General features: G+C 49.9%; 1 protein-coding gene across 10 annotated transcripts in view; it reads left to right on the top strand.

Moving 5' to 3' along the window:
- PACS2 (phosphofurin acidic cluster sorting protein 2) overlaps window positions 1–13,630 on the top strand; it is a 79,239-nt gene extending 65,609 nt beyond the window's left edge. For all 10 annotated transcript variants that reach the window (XM_075038399.1, XM_075038400.1, XM_075038395.1 and 7 more), the window contains 6 exons: window positions 1,555–1,597; window positions 5,380–5,422; window positions 6,648–6,783; window positions 10,085–10,311; window positions 12,265–12,378; window positions 13,382–13,630. In XM_075038399.1, coding sequence (XP_074894500.1) covers window positions 1,555–1,597; window positions 5,380–5,422; window positions 6,648–6,783; window positions 10,085–10,311; window positions 12,265–12,378; window positions 13,382–13,500 — 682 coding nt within the window. In that variant the 3' untranslated portion in view covers window positions 13,501–13,630. The remainder of the gene's footprint in view (window positions 1–1,554; window positions 1,598–5,379; window positions 5,423–6,647; window positions 6,784–10,084; window positions 10,312–12,264; window positions 12,379–13,381) is intronic.
- Window positions 13,631–18,981: the final 5,351 nt, after the last annotated feature.

The following is an 18,981-nucleotide window of genomic DNA, read 5'->3' as shown; positions in this document are numbered from 1 at the left end:
ACCTTTCTGGCTTCTAACACAGAATCAGGGACTTGGTCATTTTGTCATGTGCTTTGGGGGAAGAATGAAGGTGCAGTGCCTAGGGTTGTGAGGTAGGAAGGGAGCAAAGCCCCTGGCTTTGCCTTAGAGATGAGTTAGCAGAGCTGAGCCAAAGCATGAGGCTATTTGCAAAAGCACACTGCTTTGGACCCAGAGGGAGCTCTGGCTGAGTTGTGTTTGCTGCAGTTCTATGCCATTATTTCCATAGGGCTTAGAGGAAACCGTCCGGCCCACGCTAATCACACAGTGGTTGGCAACCTTTGTGCGTTTGGCGCATTTCTGATCTGTGCTGGAAACAGCACAGAAATACCTGCTTTCCTGAACTATTTGTGCTGCATCCAGCAATATTCTAGATTAAGGCAATGCTGGATGTTTTTTCTCTGAATGTTGCAGTGCTCCAAGCAGTGAGGGATGCACAAAAAGAGAAACATGGGAAATCTCGGTGTTTGTCTGCTTCCTACCTGTTTCCTGTGCTTGGCTACTGAGAAACATTGTGTGTCTTGCCTGTGCAGTCACTTCCACTGCTGAACTGTAATTCCTCCAAACATGTGGATGTGCTCCTGCAGTTCTCTCCTCACCCTGTGGGTCTATCTTCTTCTCTGTCACCCTTCAAGGGAGCAGTGAGTCTGCAGGCTCTCCCAGCCTGCCTTCCTCCTCACTCAGGTCTTCCCCCTCTTGTCTTGTTGAGTCTCTCCCTAATTCCTGCTAGGTTTGACTGTGGCCTTCATTGCTGGCCCTTCTCCACCCGTTGGCTTCTGAATCCTGGGCAGGGCCAGAGCAGGAGGGGCTGATGCCTTCCTGCTTTCAAAATGTGTGTAGTGTTGTCTTCAGCTGTTTCTGGGACATGGTGTGCATTTTGTTGAGTTTGGTTTAGGTGTTTGCTGTTCTCAAGTTGGTGTCCTGATCTACCTGGTGTGCTCTGGTGCCTGACCTCTCTAGTGTACCTGTCTAAGGGACTGCAAGCTCCCAGTGGCAGGGAACATGTATCTGTGTGCGTGAGCGCATGTGTGTGTGTGTACATATTTGCTAGTGCTATACAAATAACCACGTGTCACGGCTTGTAACCCCGCGGCAGGCTAACTGCTTTAGCGATGCTGGGATATGCAAGGTATGGCACATGACTCCAAAGGTGGGACGCGTGAAGGCCATGCGTGCAGAGTGCTTCAGGTACTAGTAAGTAACGCACAGTTCTCCGTGTTGTTGTGGCACAGATCCATTTCCTTGCAGTAGGAGGTCGTGTGTCTGTAATGACTGCCATGCCATTAAAGCATGTTTCTCTGTCAAGCGTGAGGGAGGGAGGAAGAGACCTTTCCCCTGAGAGATGTGCCGAAAGCTGCGTGCTCTTCCCCACCCATGCAGATTCTTAGCGTGCTGGCAGGGGGCCTTGAGAGGAGACATTGGACTGGCGCTTGCATACTGTCCGTCCCTGCTGCATGCTTGAATGCAACATATAAAGTGAGTATTGTGCCTGGTGTGGAAGCAAGCTGTTAACAACTCTTTTCTCTTTGCCTCTAGCCCTGACGAAGAATCTTCACAGAAGTTCATTCCCTTTGTTGGGGTGAGTGTTACCTTAGTTATGCTGCCTCAAGCCAGCTAGAATATGTCCACAAGTGTTAACCCAAACTTACCTGGTTTTTGGGGTAGAGCAGGAGTGCTGTGTGCTCTAAGGTAGAACGTCAGCATGAACATCTGATGGTTGGATGCAACTGCCTGGTATGTAAGCAAACCTCTAAGATCCCTCAACAAACTATAGGGTGTATTTTGCTGTCCTGGCAGCTGCCTCTGGGCAGCTCTGTGCTGCATGCATGCCTGCCTGCCAGCACTGAAGCAGGCACCATAGCCTTCCTATTGCCTTGTTCATTCAATACAGAGAGGGAAGCATGACACTGAAGTGCTCTGATCCACAGCCTGCCTTTGCTGCAGACCAAAGCACCTAGGTGGTGGAGAATTGCTGCTGGGCCACGTGCAGAGGAAGGTGGTGTGTTCCTGGAAACCTGATCTCAATGTTGCTGTGCCCAGCATTGTGCTGGGTGATTGATTTGGCCAAATTTGCTATTCCAGTGTCAGTCCTCTGTGTGCTTATCATGAACGGTCTCTAGTCCTCTTAATATCTCATCCACTCCTGGGAAGTGGAGAGTACATCCCACCAGGGAGATAATTTATACCACTGTTAAGTTTGAGTTTGGGGCAGTAGCTGTTTAATGCATTTTATTATGTGAATACATATTTGGGATAGTAGTCCCTGACTTTTCCTCCTGTCTTATCTTTAAATGTTCCCAGCTCAGGTGGCCAAGTGCAGAGAGTATCTAGGCAAGGGTGTGTTTGTGCTTCTGTCAGTGTATTTTGCACACTGTGTACTTTGCCTTTTCTAGCTTCCCTCCCCTTATTTGATCATGCTCTTCATTAAGTTTTAGTATAAAGTCATTGACCTACAGCCAAAAGGATATCCCCTGACTGCTCTTGAGCTACCGGATGTCTTCTCCACAGTTTTTGCTGCTCTCTTGTAGCTTCTCTTTCTTGCATGCTGGTTGTGTTGTTCTGTCTTCTCTGTGTTAAGCTGACTTGTGTGTGTTCCCATTTGTATTCCTGTCAGTGCGTCAGAGCTAATCTGAAATCCCAAGGCGTTTAAAGAGCTTAGTCTCTCTTGCCCTCAGGCTGACCCTGCTTTCACTGTGGTGTCTCGTTGGAGTGACAGTCTCTCTCTGCAGTGTTCCTGAGATGACAATCTACTTTTGTTTGTTGAAGGAAAGATGTCTTCTGCAAAAGAGAAGACACATCTTCCCCATTTGTTCCCTGCTGATGAGCTTTGCTGTGATCTTGTCCCTCCCATGAACTGCGATTGCTGGTGAAGAACTGTTGTTATGAAACACCTGTTTCACCTTTCCCAATAACATGAAAAGTCCAGAAGAGCTTGGAAGCTCCTGGACTTGTCTCACTATAGCTGCTAGGCTTTGCAAAGCTTTTTTCAGGGCTGATTTAGTTCAGTGCTATGTGCATGCAAATGGGGCTCGGTGTTTGTCCAGTTGCTCTAAAGCGATCGTTGTCCTGACATTAGCAATGCATTTCCAGTCTGGATTTGATTATCTAAAAGTGGGAAGAGTGAACAGCTCTGTTGTGTGCATAACACTGCCAAACCCCCCAAAAAACTTGCCTTGAAAGCACAGACTGAGCTCCTATGCCGCCTGGTGGTGAGGGTCAAATCAACACTGCTTATCCTTGCTTCTGAAGAGTTCCTGACACAGTAATTCCACATGATCACATCTGAAGAGATTCTGAAAGGCCAATTGCAGGTGTCTTACAAAGTATGAGGCTGAACATGAACACCGAAGCTCTTTCCCTCAGCTGCAGCCTGCTCGGACCTGTTGGCCAAGGAAGAGAGGGAGCCAGCGACGTTTGAGTTTGTGACTCCTGATGTTAGCTGGACTGTGTTGGCTTTTAGGGTGCAAAAACTGATGTCCTGCAGCTGGATTGTGCAGTCTTTGAGCCAGAAGCAAGCAGGGCAGTGCCGTGCTGCTCAGCTGGGCTCTGAAGTGTTGGGAGCAGAGCCTCACAAGGGGCCAGTTGCAAATGAAAGCCAGGGTCGGGTGGTGAGGCTGCATAGTTGTGCACCTGTGTTGCACCGACAGCCAGTTGCCAGGAGAGTTAACAAGATGTGCCTCCTTCCTGAAGGGAAAGGAGGCTGGCTGCTGCAGCGTTCCTGCATGGAGGCTTTGTTGGGACTGCAGCAGTCTCAAGCACCTCCTTCAGTGGTGGGAAGGGAAAGTGTTTAACCTTGTCTTCGTCCCATGTGTCTGAACTCAAGCATCTTCAGTCAGCCAGCAAGGGGGAAAAGGCCAGAAAAGATTTCCTGTCTGGCTTGCAGATCAAGGTGGCTGTAGGCAGTTTTCTGTGTTGCTTGTTCTTCCCCTAACTCTTCCACCTCACCTCCTCTTGCTTACAGCTAGTTACAGTCTGTGAAATATCTTCTTGGCGTTTAACACATACAGCACAAATGGCTGCTGGACTCCAGAGCCTGATTTGTTGCCCTTTGCATGCAGACTGGCCAAACTGAGCTGCAGCCGCCTTCTCCCAAGCCAGTCCCCCCTCAGGGAGCCTCTGCACACATTGCTGAGTTCACAATGGCTTTTCGAAGACTGGAGCTAACAGAGCATCCACAAGAAAGCCTGACAGCTCTCCGAGATCTAGTGTTGAGCATACACGCCCCCCACTCCGAAGTAGGTCCTTTTTCTTGATCCTATAGCACAGAAACGTGCTCCCTAGAGATGTGGTCTAGATTATGGTCATGTCTGAACTTAACGATCTTCTGTTTTCAAACTAAATAGACTGCATGACATCATTTCTCATTCTAAAGCAGGTTTTATTGACTTGAGATCCCTTTGCAGCTCTTTCCCATTTGTCAGTGTTTATATAGGGTAGACATTAGCCCTGGATACAAGTTCTTTAAGGACCTTAAGAAGGGTCTTTCCTCTGCAGTGTCAAGAGTAACGACCCCTGTGCACCGTGGCAGATTATCTCTGCAGAAGGTCCCTGCTCTTACATCACCAAGGGTCATTTTATCTTTCTAGGAATAGTGTGTTCCTGGGAGCTTGTGTTTGTAGCATGCTCTGTTCCACAAATTATTGCCAGTGGCGTTTATTGTTAACCTAAATGTACTAGCTGCTGGTTGGCCATATCAGAACACATTTGTATCCTTATTACAGTGTGATTGGGATTGTTCTGACCTGTCCATGTGGTGGTTTATCCATGGCTGTGTCCATAGGCTTTGCTAGGAGCTTTATCTTCTTTGCTGGATACTTCCCTTGTTTGGAGACCAGAAAACTCTCATCAGAAAGTGTACTTTGTTGCTTTTGTGGTTTCCTAACAAACCCCAACTATGCTGCACCCTTGAAGTGGCTGTACGTGTGCAGTGAAAGCAGTATGTCTGTAATTAGCAGGTGTATCAAAGCAATGCTAAAGGGATATTTATGTTCCTTTCTCCTCCCTGCCCTATTCCCACAGGTGTCACAGACAGGCACTGTAGCTGCCATAGCTTGAGTCTGATGGTGGGCTATTCAGAGCTGTGCAGATCTGTAACAGCTCCGTAGGGTCTGTGCTGTCTTTTGTATAGGTCAGGGAAGGGTTGTGAGCTGGTACTACTTGGCTGGATGCTGCTGGGACCTGCCTGGCTCTTAGAAGACTCCACTTTTTAACATACTTTAACACTACTGTGACTGCAGGGACAGTGCCAAGGAGGGGTGTAGGGATGAGCTTAGTTTGGGGGTTGCGGGTTCACAAAGTTCAGGGGACTCCTGTTGCATAGTCCTCCTCTGCAAAACTCCTCTTCTGTTTTGCCCCCTCTAGGTGGTGAAGGTTGGAATAGTGGAACAATCTTCTGCAACGTCAGGTAACAAGCATCTTGCATGTGCTTTCTGTGTTGTACAGGTGGTGGGAATGTGACTTCACATGCTGAACAAACTTGTCCTTTGCTGATGTCTTGGAGTTTTGTAAGGTGGAATTGGATTTTATTAGCTCCCAGTTCTGCTGCCTTGACTCCCAGCAGCTGTCTGCAGAGAGGCCTTTCTCTTGAAAGAGGCCCTTTTTCTTGTTACTTTACAAGGAGCTTCAGGCCAGCTGAAATTCCCACACTCTCATCCAGGGAAGCTCCACTCGTATGTGTAAACACCCGTTTTTCTTACATGTGTTCACAGTGGGGTGGATTCACCACTGTGGTTATTTGAGGTTCCTGCTCCAAACCGGGCAGGCAATTCATCAGAAGTTCATGCCTGTCTCCCTACACTGGGCTCAATTGCCTAATAAAATCAATCTCAAATGTGTGCCTAACACTGGGAACTCCAGGATAGGCAACCAGTTTGCCAATCTGACAACATATTTAGACCCTTTTTGTTTAATGGGGGAGTACAGAACTGATTTACATGATAGTGCCTGCTTACACACGTGGACTGGGGGCAGTGCTATTTTATCAATGTGAACTTGTCTTCTCCTTCACATGCACTACTAGTCAGGAATATTTTTTTTCCTCATCTGTTGAGATTGTTTCTTATATTGCTTCAGTATTAAACCCAGATTCCTGTGGCCTGGGTTACACATAGGTTTGTGTGTGGATGCACCCCTTCTGTGGGTCACTCCTTGCTGCCACAGTGCTCCCACCATTCTAAAGGGCCAACAGGAAGGGAATGATGCCTTGGTTATGGAGGGTGGAAGCAGAGGGAATGGGGAGATCCCTGTGATCAGCTCAGAAGTACTGGATTCTCCAAGAGTCTCAGAGTGGTGCTGCCTTGCAGTGGTTGCGGGGGGAGATTCCCCAGCAGGGATCAATGGGCTGGGCTCTGACTGTGCAGGAGCCTCAAAATCAGCTGGGAGCAAACCCTAGGAGAGCAGATGCCAGGTGGAGAGCCCAGAGGAGTGTGAATGTCTGTGCCTACCTCTTACTGAAACAGAGAAAGTCCTGTGGTTTAAGTGTGAAAGCAGTCAGAACTGATGGGCTAGCTGATCTCTGGATTGAGTCTGAACAAAACCCGTGCAGCAGGAGTGTAGGCAAGGAGACCCAGCGTGCATGTGCTGGGCTGTGAGACAAACCCAGACAAACAGTTTGACTTCTTTTCTGCAAGGTGACTCTGATGACGCAGCTCCCTCGAGCTCCAGTGTCCTTTCTTCTACCCCACCTTCTGTGTCTCCCGCTGTGAAAGAAGCCTCCCCCACACCACCTTCCTCACCGTCTGTCACAGGCAGCTTCTCATCCTCAAGGTAAAGCATGTTTTGTCTCCTTACAGCTCCTTGGCTGTTTTATCTGACATATACATGAGAGAGGAAAACTCTTCTAAAGGAAAACCTATAGCTCTGCTTTCTTCCTCCCTAGCAAACACCTGAAGTTGTTACCTTTCCCCTTCACCTCTTTTGCCTCTGGAGCGACTGTGTCCTTGTTGGCTGACAAGGAGCTAGGGTGGGCAGAGGGGATCTAGCACCCAATAGGAAGGCTGCACTTCTCAAGGGCAGACACATTTGAACTAGTAGAAGGGGTAGCCTTGTTTCTGACAGTCTGGCAGAAACTCTAATTCTCATGAGCCATTGTAGCAGTCTGTTTGGGAAGGTTTGTGTTCTCTATCTGCTGGTATTTTCCCTTTGAGACTGGATTCTCATGGGGAAATGTGTAGGCAAAAAAAATACTCACTCTAATACATGTGGGTGTTAGCCTAATCCCTCACAGTCCTTATGATTTTAAGGACCAAGCGAGTGTAAGGTCAGAGTGACTCTGGAATGAGCAGGCTTTTTCTCTGTGAGGGGAGAGCTGACAGTTGTAAGGTGGCATAGTGGAACTGCAATTCCCATTCATGCGTGTGAAAGCGTATCAGAACAGCAAGGAGGCAGCACCTGTAGGCAATGTGAAGCTTTAGCTTAGCTGAAATTTTTAGGGGTGAAGGGAGGAAACCCCTAGAAAACTGCCAATAAAGAATTGCCCTGGCCAGAACTCTCATTTTGTTGCCGCACGAAACATTGGCGTAGCTGTCTTAATGCTTTGTGTGCAGTTCTGGTACCCAGGAGCACATGGTGAAGTTAAAGGTTCAGAGGAGTTAACAAGATCAAGGGGACAGAGCAGCAGCCTTGTGAGCAGAGACTGGAAGTGCTTGGACTCTGCTGTTTGGGGGAGGAGGGGAAAGAAGTAAGCCACTCAGTTTTGCAAAATCATAGTGGTGGTGAGTTTGTTGAATATTGAACTGTCGTTCACCAAACCTGTGGTACAAGACCTGGGGGCATGCAGTGACACTGGCAAGAGGTCAATTAGAAGGGAGGAAGGAAGGGACTTGTGCACACAGCAGGAAAGGCATGTTGGGACCATGTCTGCTCCTGCTACTTCTGTGGCAGCAGGATCAGGAGATCAAAGAGGGGTTAGGCAAATTCATGGAGAGCAGATCCATTAATGGTAGTTCAAGGATGTCCCCTCTAATATCCCTAATCCTGTGATAGTCAGGCTGGGGAAGTCCAAGGGAATGCTCTGCAGTTAGAGACTGGGCTCACATGCTCTCCCTAAGCAGCAGCTCCTACTGTCCCTCTTGGAGACAGAATGGGGACCTTTCCTGCCCACCCCAGAGAGCCCTGTAGGGACCTTTAGCCTTTGACTTCTTAACTGGCTTAAGAGTTCCCTTTTAACAAGAGGAAATGGAAATGTGGAAGTCCCAGTGTAGCAGGTACCCAGCAACAGGAAGGTGTTAGTGGCTGTTAGCCTGTGCCACAAGGCCCAGTTCCCCAAGTCCCACCTGTTGGCTCCCTGTGGTTTGATGGCAGGAGAGTCCTTGTCTGTCCCAGGCTGGTCCCAGCAGCAGCTGGCTGGCAGTGCAGAGAGCTGGGGGCTGAGCAGGATGCGGAGGGCAGAGCTGACTCTTACGTGTGAGCTCTGTGTGGGCTTTCCAAAGGTGGAAGTGGTTTGGGAACCTGTACCCACAAGAGTGTAGGCTATTAAAGTTGTGAGCTGTGAATGTGATATATCTGAAGTTGACACCCAGCTCTAGGAATCTGGTACTTTTTGGTTTCATGCCGTGTGGTAAAATCATCAAGAAATGAGGAAGTTTAGGTTCAACGCTGTTCCATCTTCACTGATTCGTATGTGACAGCACAGGGGGTAGAGGGTGACCCAGACTGAAAGATTAAGCCACATGTTTAACTGGCAATGGAACAGAAAATCCTGCCTGGGCATACTGAACATTAGGATGCTTTGTCTGTACAACTGAGGTGAGAAATGTGATGCAAAGGAGCCTTAAAATCCAAAGCTGCATCTCCGAAACATCATCCTTGAAGAATCTCACTTCTGAAATTACCCTGAGAACCCAAAACCTGGTTTTGGTGATCAAAGATGAACTCTGCTTTGTGGTCTGCTTTCAGCTGAATAAATTGCAAAGAAAAGGAAATGATTTGCTGAGAGGCCCTTAATGATGGGATGTCCTTGTTTTACCTTGAGAGTTTCTTATTAGACAGGCAGCGTAGAGGGATGCATATTTCATTCAAGATCACAGATTCATCTTCCTTAACAATTCCCATTTCTCAAACAGGGGACACAGACTGGTAGATAAATTAAGTTAGTTTTTTGTCTAGTACTTGTTTTATTCAACATTCTGTCATTGTGTAGGAAGAAGTATAGGTTGTCAGTTGTAGGTCTGCTGAATGATAAACCCCTGCTCTACTTGGGGTTAGCTAGTGAGAGGCAGGGACAGGCAAGGGGTGGAATTTCCCAGGCTGCTCATCTTCTCTTTTCTGGCTCAAGAAAGGCTGGCAGCATGTTTTGGTGACGCACATCTGTTACCACACGATGCGCGGGAGTTTTCAACAGCAGATCATGTCCTGAAATCTGCTGTTGTTTAGCAAACATCACAGGACTGGCAAAGGATTTTCCCAGCACTGGAATTTCCCAGCACGCAGCAGGGCTGCAGGGCAGATTGCCCCATGCCAACTCCATCATAGAGACCTGGGGAGAGCAGAGATCCTGTGTGACCTGGTGGAGCATCTGGACAGGAAGGGAAGCAGCTGATGACAGGAAGAGCTCATGAACATAGGAGATGGAAGCAAGTCAGGGAAACTGGGAACTGCGTGCCTGATGTTCAGGGACCCACTAGCTCTTTGGTCACCCCAGTTCAGAGCTGATTTTGGCAGCGTGGCCTTTCTTCCCCACTCAAAGACTGGATGCAATTTGGGCCACCTCAGGGGCTGCCTTTGCTGGTTGGGTCACTGAACTCGGCATTGCGTTAGGAAAGTGCTTGTCTGCTCCTTTTCCGACTGCTCATCCCTGTGGCTGCACAGCAGGTCAGCTTTTCTCAGCTTATTGCAGTTCTGTGCTGCCAAACCGATGCCACCATGTAATGTGACCCAGGCTGCATCACTCAGTGATGACTTCTTGTGCTTTTGTGATTATCAGGTTTCACTATGAAACATTGCTGCCTGATTTCCCAGAGAGCCAGGGACCATCTGGTCAGGAACGGCAGCCACTCTGAAAAAAACACAGATGGGGGGAACTCTGCTGAGTGCTGCATGGAAATTACCTTCTTCTCTTGTTTTCCAGCCAGAGCCTTGGTGCTGAGTTGATGGGCCTGCAGGTGGATTACTGGATTGCAGCTCCACCCGTGGACAGAAAGAGAGACCCGGAGAAGAAGGACCCCTCCACTACCAAAAACACACTGAAATGCACTTTCCGGTCCCTCCAGGTCAGCAGGTTACCTGCCAGCGGTGAGATTGCTACCACTCCGACGATGTCCATGACTGTTGTGACAAAAGAGAAGAACAAGAAAGGTAAGGTGGACGCATTTACTGTTGCCAAAGGCCAAGAATGCGATGTTGTTCTCCCTGTTCTGCCACTCCAGGGCTGCCTGACTTGTCAGTCTGGCATTACGGCACCTTAGTCATATTTTTATCCCCCAAATCCTAGTTGGTCTGTAGATGAGAAGTGACTGCATAAGGTGATAGAGTTTGAAAGGGTGGGTCCTCTTTGTGCTGTAAAAAGGGGATCTGTTCACCCTTACAGCTGAACAGCTGAGATGGTATGGCCCAGAAGAACAAAGGTAGGGACAGAGCAAGGACATTTGTGGGTGTCTGTGCAGAAGGACAAGGAGGCACGCTGCTCTGGACAGCTTTCTTGTGTTCCTTGTGAGCCTGCTGGTGGTGGTTTGGGGTGTTGTATGAGGTAAGAGGCAGCTTTTGTAGCCCAACCACCAGAGTCAGAGCAGACCCTTCAGCCTGTGCAACAGCTCCATGCTCTGGTGTCTCCTCTGCCACATGACAGAGGTGCAGACAGAGGCAGGACATGTGTGCATCCCATCATGTTGCAGCATGTGGCAGCAGCCCCAGCAGAGACATTTTGCTGGAGCTGACGTGGCATCCTCTTGTTAAAATACTACTGTCACAGCTGGACAAACACACCAGCTAAACCTGCGAAGCTATTGGTAGGTGTGCTTGTACTTACAGGAGGCGTTGTCACTCAGAGCGGGCTTGCAGCAACGTAGGCTCTGCTACAGGAGCTCTTATGTTCTTGTACATAGTGCTTTGTGGGACAAAAGGAGGTAGAAAAGAAATGCTCTCAGTGCAAAGCCTGATGTTAACTTTTTTCTTTTTTAATCTTATGCTCTTAAACTCATGGCTTTGAGTTTATTTTCTCAAAACAAACAAAAAAGGCACTTTAAATGTTGTCAGTAATTCTGTATTTGCTCCTAGCCTTGGTAATGTGAAACATAGTAGAAATTGAGAACAGCTTTGCGGTGAAGTATTTTCAAGGAAGCAGCAAGGCAGTTCTGCACTTACATTCAACTGCCAGGAGCAGACCTTCACAACATCTTCCTGCCTATGGGCCTGGGAGTCATTTCTGGTGGAAGTGGGGTTTTTGGGGGCTCCGAGAGAAGGTCGCCAGAGCCTCCTGGACCAGTGGTTGCAGGACATGGGTGGATAACCCTGCAGCCAGGTCACTGCTGGGCCAACATAGCTGTGGCACTGCTGGTACCAGAGCTCCCACCCCTGACCACACCCTTTTTAAGTGGCATGCCTATGGGAGAAGCAATCCTGAGACACTCAAAATGTTCACTGGGGCTGGCCCAGCCTGGAGCAGTGGTGTTCAACACCACAAGCTTTTGCAGAGCCAGTTTGTACATCTTTGCTCATGCATTTGGACAGTTCTCGGGGAACTGGACCCCTTTAGGCTCTCCTAATGCCTTTGCTCTCCACCAACTGCCTGTAGTTTGTATTCCTTCCTGCTCTCCAGGCGTCTGTGCAGCCCAGCTCATGTTGGGCCGCCGTTGGTGCAGTAAACCTGCTTGCAGATACATGGGGGGCCGGAGCACAGTGTTGCCCAGCAGCCGTGTGCAGTGTGTGGGACTCCCCCTAGGTGGTGCGGCCGCCCGGCAGATCCCATCAGCCCAGCACAAGACACAGGCTGGGGACTGCTACAGATGCAGCTGTTTTCCCTGGTGTCCCAGCAGAGCAGCAGGAGTTACCATGAACGTGCCCTTTGGGGCCTGGGTTATGAGCTGGGAATGCTTCATGTAGAAACACTTAGGCCTAAGATGTCCATGTGCATAGATGATGGTGCTGAGCACTGACACAGTCAAACTCCTGCCAAACAGGGGTGATTTTAGGACTTAAAATTAGAGTTAGAATTTCAGACATGAATGTTTAAATGCAAAAACCCAAACAAGTCTTGGTGCAGCTCCTGTGAGTGGCAGAGACTCACTGTGTGCCGGTTTGATTTTCTTCCAGTGATGTTTTTGCCCAAGAAGACAAAAGACAAGGAGGTGGAGTCAAAGAGCCAGTGTATTGAAGGAATCAGCAGGTTGATTTGCACAGCAAAACATCAGCAGAACATGCTGCGTGGTAAGTGCAGCACTTGCATCCCATTGGGCTCTGGGGCGAGACTCAGCTGCTAGCGTAGTCCTCCAGGGAAAGGGCTGACCTGGTGTCCTGCCCCATGCCCTGGAGCCAATGCAATAGGGGTGTTCTTGGGGAATGGGCTTGGATGTGTCCAGCATGAGGGAATGCATTAATAGGTCTGGGATGTGGGAAAATCTTCCCTTACCTAGGAACTCCTCTGAATCAGTGTCCTGGATGAGGAGGACAAGGGCTGGGCCTGGCTCTGTTCCCCTCCCTGTCATTCTCTGTTTCACTTGCACGTCTACTGCAAGTGATGGTGGAGAGCGGTGAGAATGTGGCTGCTCCTCTAGGCAGGACTCTAGCACAAAGGCATGCCACAGCAGGAGCCATATATGCCTCTTGCAGACAGACCTAAAGTGGCTGTCAGTGGAGCTGTGCATTCAGTATGAAAAATATCCCTATAGCCTATTCAGTTGATAATCCCCACCACTGTTAACAGCAGAGGGATCTGCTTAGGTCACCTCCTTAATCCTGGCCCAGTCTCTGTGAGACTGGTGAGCGTGAGGGGTGGTCACAGAATCTGTGTCACCTCTTTAGGAGACGCAGATCTCCTGGTTAAGAGTGCCAGTGAGGAAAGACTGATGTCCATCTCTGTAACAGTGCATTTGCCCAAAAAAGAAAATGGAGTGTGTTTAGGAAATTTGAGAAACCAGATCAGGTGACACTGAAATCAGCAGTCTGGAGAGCTCCAGTGTCAGTGAGCGATGCTGGAACAACAATCTGAGCTGTTGTCCCTAAAAGTGGTCTGCTCTTGAGCCTTTCTCCCCCATGTGTGCAGCTATTTACAGCAGTGGGGTGGCCAGGCAGAGCAGCGCATGCCCTGAGCACAGAACGTGGCCCGGCCTCCCTCAGCTGATTGCAGGGAAGTTTCTAGCAAAGCTGTTTCAGGTTGGCCACTTCCACTCGGTATTTTCTAACTCTCCTCTCTTTTTACCCTCCCCTGCAGTCCTGATCGATGGGGTGGAGTGGAACGACGTCAAGTTCTTTCAGCTGGCAGCACAGTGGTCCTCCCATGTCAAGCACTTTCCCATCTGCATATTTGGACACTCCAAATCTAACTTCTAGCCGTGCTCAGTGGAGGGACCTTCTGTCCGTCCCGGGAACTGCACACCAGGAGCCAGGAATTGCGTGCCAACTCTGACTCGCGTCGCTCTGCCCTCTCCTGCAGAATTAATTACAGATGTGCTTGGATTACCTTTGAATTACTTTTTTCTATTAACTCTTAAGTTTACTACAAGGGAAGGAAACCCCTTTAAACAAAGGCAAAAAAAACCCAGTCTTAAATATAGATGTGCTGACAACATGAAGTCGTGGGGGAGTTGGCAGGAGCAGGCAACCTGCCCAGGAACACCTACCACTTACGAGCAGATAGCTGAATAACTGCACTGCTTATTAACCTGAGACCTCATTGGTGTGAATGGGCTGGGGGAGCCGTGGATCAGCTCAAACAGATTTTTGCGGAAGATCATGCGCGTTATGGTGCATTTGGCCCCCTCCCTCTGTATTTCTAGGAAAAAACCATGGCCAGTCTTTCTTCCTGCTGCCAAAGGATGAGAGATCAGCAAGTCTGGAGGGAGTTCAACTGTCCAGTTTAAAAAACAAACCACTCGCATAGCTAGGGAGGTCTGGAGAGGAGATCCCCTTTGGAGTGTGGAGTCTGCCATGGGGATGGGCAGGTGTTTGTGCTGAAGCAGTACCTGAGGAGGGTTGGGCAGCAACAGGAGTCAGGGAAACACTAGGTGTAAGGAAACTCCAGTGTCCCAGGTCTGTGACAACGACTAAACCGAGCCAGTCACAATGTCCCTGCAGCTGGCTGTGCTGCTGAGGGACGCCGCGTCAGTGGGGTCGCTGCTATTTACATACTCACACCAATTATTTACCTGTCAATAAAACCTTGTCCAGCCTCTAAAGGGAAAGGATTTTTTTTAACAGCTGCAGATTTTTTTTAATGCTTTCTAAAAAAAAAAAAAAAAACCAACAAAAAAAAAAACAACCAAAAAAAAAAAGAGGGAAAAAAAATTAAGTTGCCAAAAAAACAAACCCAGGAAGATGAGCCGTTGTCTGTGAAGTGATACATCACTGTAGTGGCTGGACCAGGAGCCAGCCAGGCGCTCTGCATGTCCAGCTGCCTTCCCGTCCATCTGTCAAACTGCACACGTGAGGTAGCGTGGGCTGCTTTATCTGCTGCCTTTGTCCTGCCCTGACCTCACTGTGCTCCCCAGAGCCTGCTGCCGTCTCCCTCATGCACCTCTCCAGGATGGGTGCAGACTGCCTGGCTTCAGGGCCACTGCAGAAGTGCATTTTCGCCATGCCATTGAACCACCCAGAACCTCTCCTCATAGGGACTGAGAGACTGTAACAAAAATGAAGGGTGCTGGGGGTAGGCAGTCTCCCGCAGGCTGTTTTGTAGATGGACATTGTCCTTACCTTCTGCTTTCTAAGTGTTCCTCCCCACAGGCATTTCTCTGTGGATTGCATCCCTTCCCCAGCAGGATATGCTTTTGCCCTGGCACAGCATTGCTTATGGGTTGAGGCTGTGCTGGGGATTTCAGTCCCAAGGTGCAGTGGAAGCTGTAGCTAGGACGTGAGAGAGGACGAAGCCAGCCAGGTTCTCTGTCCACCTCGGGCAGCAAGACATCCTGTGAGATGGAGGAGTGAGATTTTTGGGTGTCTCGCACTGTTGGCTTGGCTCTGGCTGCACTTGTGTTCACTTCGTGAACTTGCTGCTGTCAGGGACATTTGGGGTGCCAGGACAAGGGGATGCTCTTACAAGGAGACAGCGTGACAAGTTGCAGGTCTGAGTGGCTCTGGGTGCTGCAGATGTGGCCTTTTGCTCTCTAGGCTTCCCAAGGCATGCCTGGGAGGGACTGGGAGCAGGTGGCTGCTGGCGTTTGGGGAGCAGAGTGTGCTTGCCGTGTGGAAGAACAGACATCTCTGGAATTTCAGGGTAAGGGACTGAAGTTTTTGATGGGGTAGATCCTTTTGGGTCCCACCCTTGTGGACAGGCCACGCTCTGTGAGCATTTCCAGAAGGCATTTTTTGAGGGCAGTGATGCTTTTGAACTTTTTGCTGGCTGGTTTTGGGGGTGGTTTTTGGTTTGGTTTGGGGGTTTTTTTTGTCTGATCCCTTACCCTTGGGTTTTTAAAGGCTTTGGGAACCCGCTTTGCCCTGCTTAGCAGGTCCCGCTCTGTACAGGGACTGCCCAGGTTCTTTTGGGCAGGGCAGTGGTGGTGTGCTCAGTTAGGCCTTCTCCTGCTGATGGAGAGTGAGGGATTATTAGGCGAGAGTGTGGTCCCTGCTAGATCTAGTGCCTGTTGCAGCTCACAGCACGGGCTGCTTCACCAACTCTGATTTCATGAAACCCTTTCCCAGCAGAAGTACAACCTACTTGGCCAAGGACTGGGTATTCCCTTCAAACCACCCAGGGGAGGAGGACATGGTCCCATGTCCGGTGGCACGCTGCTAGGCAGGACGTATTGTCTAGTTGCAATACTCTGTTTCTTCCCGCAGTCCGCTAGCTCTTGGCTGTGGCAGAAGCTCGGCTGTAGTTTGAATGTTGTTGTGTCCATCAGTTCATGCTTTTTCGGTTGACCTGAGCTGATGCTCTAGGACTGTATAGCGTTGCCTAGCAACGGTAGCGTGGGAGATAGTGTATAAGCACATCACTTCTTTTTCTTTATTGAGGCTGTTGCATCAAAAAAAAAAAAAAGCTCTTTTTAAAGGAAATTAGTCAGTGTGTGATTTCTTCCTTGAGTCTCACGCTGGTGTGACAAGAGTGATTGGGCTGGGTTCCAGCACCAGGAGCCGCACGCAGCCTGGGCAGCTCTCAGTGCTGGAGCGTGTTATTGCTGCAGAGGTGGGGTGGACTGACCAACTGCAATAACTTTGTTTACTGGGGGGGTGAGGGGGGAACCATCACTGTGCTCCTCTTTGTATTTCAACCTACTGTAAAGAAACAAATGGTAGCTAGGACAGGATTTCCAGGGTCCTGCCTGTCAAATGTGTGTTGCCCTGCTCTACTCTGTGTGTGTGCGCGTGTGTGTGTGTGAGAGAGAGAAACTCTTCTGCTCATTGCATTTCATGTTGGTTTGTGTTTTGTTCTAACTTTATACATGCAAATTCACCAGGAAACTCTCTGTATGCCTGAGACCTGAGGGCTTGCATCTCCGCAGGGTTTCTCCCCTGCGGAAAGATGTCGTTGCTCTGAAATGCCCCTTCCGTGCAAGGGAACATCCCAGCTTCTCAGTCTTGTCCTCCTGGAGCCCAGCAGTGTCAGGCTGGGTCTGCTTGTGGGCAGCTGTGTGCCCAGGGGGTGGCTGTGGTGTTCCCAGCCTTGGAGGCAAGGGCTGGCATGTGAGTTTGGTGGTGTTGCTCTGGTCAGGGTGTTGTGCCTCTGTTGTTTCTCTTGTATCATGTGGAGCCACGTTGTGCAGCTGTTTCTGTCCCTGACTGTAGGAGAAACAAGTTTCTGTCTCTAAGGGAAGTGAGCATCAAAGCATGCATGTGGCTCAGACCATTTTGGCAAGGGGCTTTGCACCTGGTGACATGAACGAGTGACTGATCTCGGATCTCCCAGCTCCCCAACAGTTTCCTGGGGGACCCTGCTGCGAGCAAGCCCTGCCTGCGAGCAAGGAGGGATCCCTGTTGCAAGGCCAGGGAGAGCTGCCGGGGCAGCAATGGGCCTGTGCCTGCGGAGCTGTGCCAGCCTGGTGGAATTAGGTGGTTGCGTGCAAGTCAGTGAGTGCAGGAGGATGGGTTAGAGCAGAGACATCACTGCTCTCTGTTCGGCTCTTGAGAGTTTTTGTGAGGAAGGTGCAACTCGAACAAAGAAACACAGTGGCATTATCTTGCCCGCCTGCATTAGACAGGGCTTGCTCTGGAGCTATGTGGTCTGACAGCAAAGGCAGGGGCTGGAGCAGGCAGCATCTGAGCTGATCTCTGGCTGGGAGGTGCTTTGAAGGTGGTGTCCCCTGGTGTCCCTGTCCCTTTGTGTCCCAGAGCTCACCCTTGCTCCCCACAGAGCTCGTGATCTCCTGCTCCCCCGGCTGTGACTTCTCAAAGCAGCTGGTTTCTTTTCCAGCTGCTCTTAGGCGAAGGGCCCCCGCCTTGCTCAGAGGTGAGGTCTCGGGGACAGGCTCACTGCTGCGTTGGGCTGTGCGACGCTGACCTAGTTTAACAGTGCTGGCGAGCAGATGAAAGATGGAAGGTTTTTGTGGCGTCATGTTGCACCTTGAGTGCTTCCTGGTCCTCTGGGTTGAGTTTCCTGGAGACAAAGGCTGGACCTCAGCCCTGAGAGCGTTCAATCAGGGCTGGCTTTCCTGCTGTGCTGGTGAATTTGTAGACATCTTGATGTTTTAGCTCAGCGTTGCAGTTTCCATCCAGTTCAACTGTTACTGGTTACATCTCAGCAGTAACTGCAGAGTCCTCCTTAATTACATATGAGTTTGGGGAGAGCCACTGTCTCTTTGGCTGTGTTTTGCTGCTTTAATTAGTATGTGCTTATGGCTTCATCCTGCAGAGAGGGCAGGGGTAGGTGGCTGGGAGGAGGTTTTTGGGCCTGGAGGAGATGTGCCTGTTTGCTTTCCATCATCAAACTCAGCAGACTGCCCCGTGCTTAACCTGTGATTGCAGCAAAGGCCCCGTCGTGTTTCTCACCAGCAGCGTGTGCTGGAGGGAGCACTGGAGAGCCGGGGTGGAGGGCATTGCACCTGGCACCTCCAAGTTTAAAAAGAAAATCCTGGTGAGAGGCAGCAGAGCTGGTGGCCTTCTCCTGCTGCTTGGTGTGCAGAGGGATTGGGAGGGCTGGGATTAGGGCAGTCCTGCCATGCAGCGGTAAAGAGCTGGCGGCCCTGCAGCTTTCTTGAAGCTAGGTTGGATGCAGTGCCTCTGTTCTCTTTGTTCAGGGGGTCTCAATCTCGGCAGATAGCTGTGTGGTGGCATTTTAGTGTGATACTCCCTCTGGGCTCATCTGGCAGGGAGAAGGCCAGAAATGAGCCCTAGCATCTCCCAGAGGTTTCCTGGAGCCTCTTCAGCAGGGTTCTCATGGGAGATGCTACTGGCAGGGCCAGCTGCTGCACGGTCACTCGGCTGCTTTAGGACAGACTGGGGGAGAAGGGGACATGCCAGTTTGGAAAGCAGCAGGTCACTGGTTTCCTTAAGGAAGAGCCACCAGTATGGGGCCACATCCAGTCAGCTGCTGCTTTGCACCTTGGCTGGAGGGTTGCCAGAGCATTGCCTGCCTGGTTGGGTACATGCCATGGCCACAGGGAAGTGCATTGCGAGCATGGGTACCAGCGCTGCGTGTCTCCAGCCTTGTCTGGACTGCAGCGTACAAGGGGACGTTACCACTCTGTAGATTCCTGAGTTGTCCATCTGTTTCATTGTTGTATTGTTTGGGTTCTAGTTTTTTTTTTTTTTTTAATGAAGACAGATTAAATGTAAATAGCCTTTTTTTGGAACAAACTGCAACGTGCTCGACCTCGTCAACTATTTTATGGTACTAATGCAACACTAATAAAACTGGACATGAAAGCACACACCCGTCCC

The sequence above is a fragment of the Buteo buteo genome, chromosome 10, assembly GCF_964188355.1.
Source record: "Buteo buteo chromosome 10, bButBut1.hap1.1, whole genome shotgun sequence".
Lineage (NCBI taxonomy): Eukaryota > Metazoa > Chordata > Aves > Accipitriformes > Accipitridae > Buteo > Buteo buteo.
This window is presented reverse-complemented; position numbering and strand designations above follow the sequence as displayed.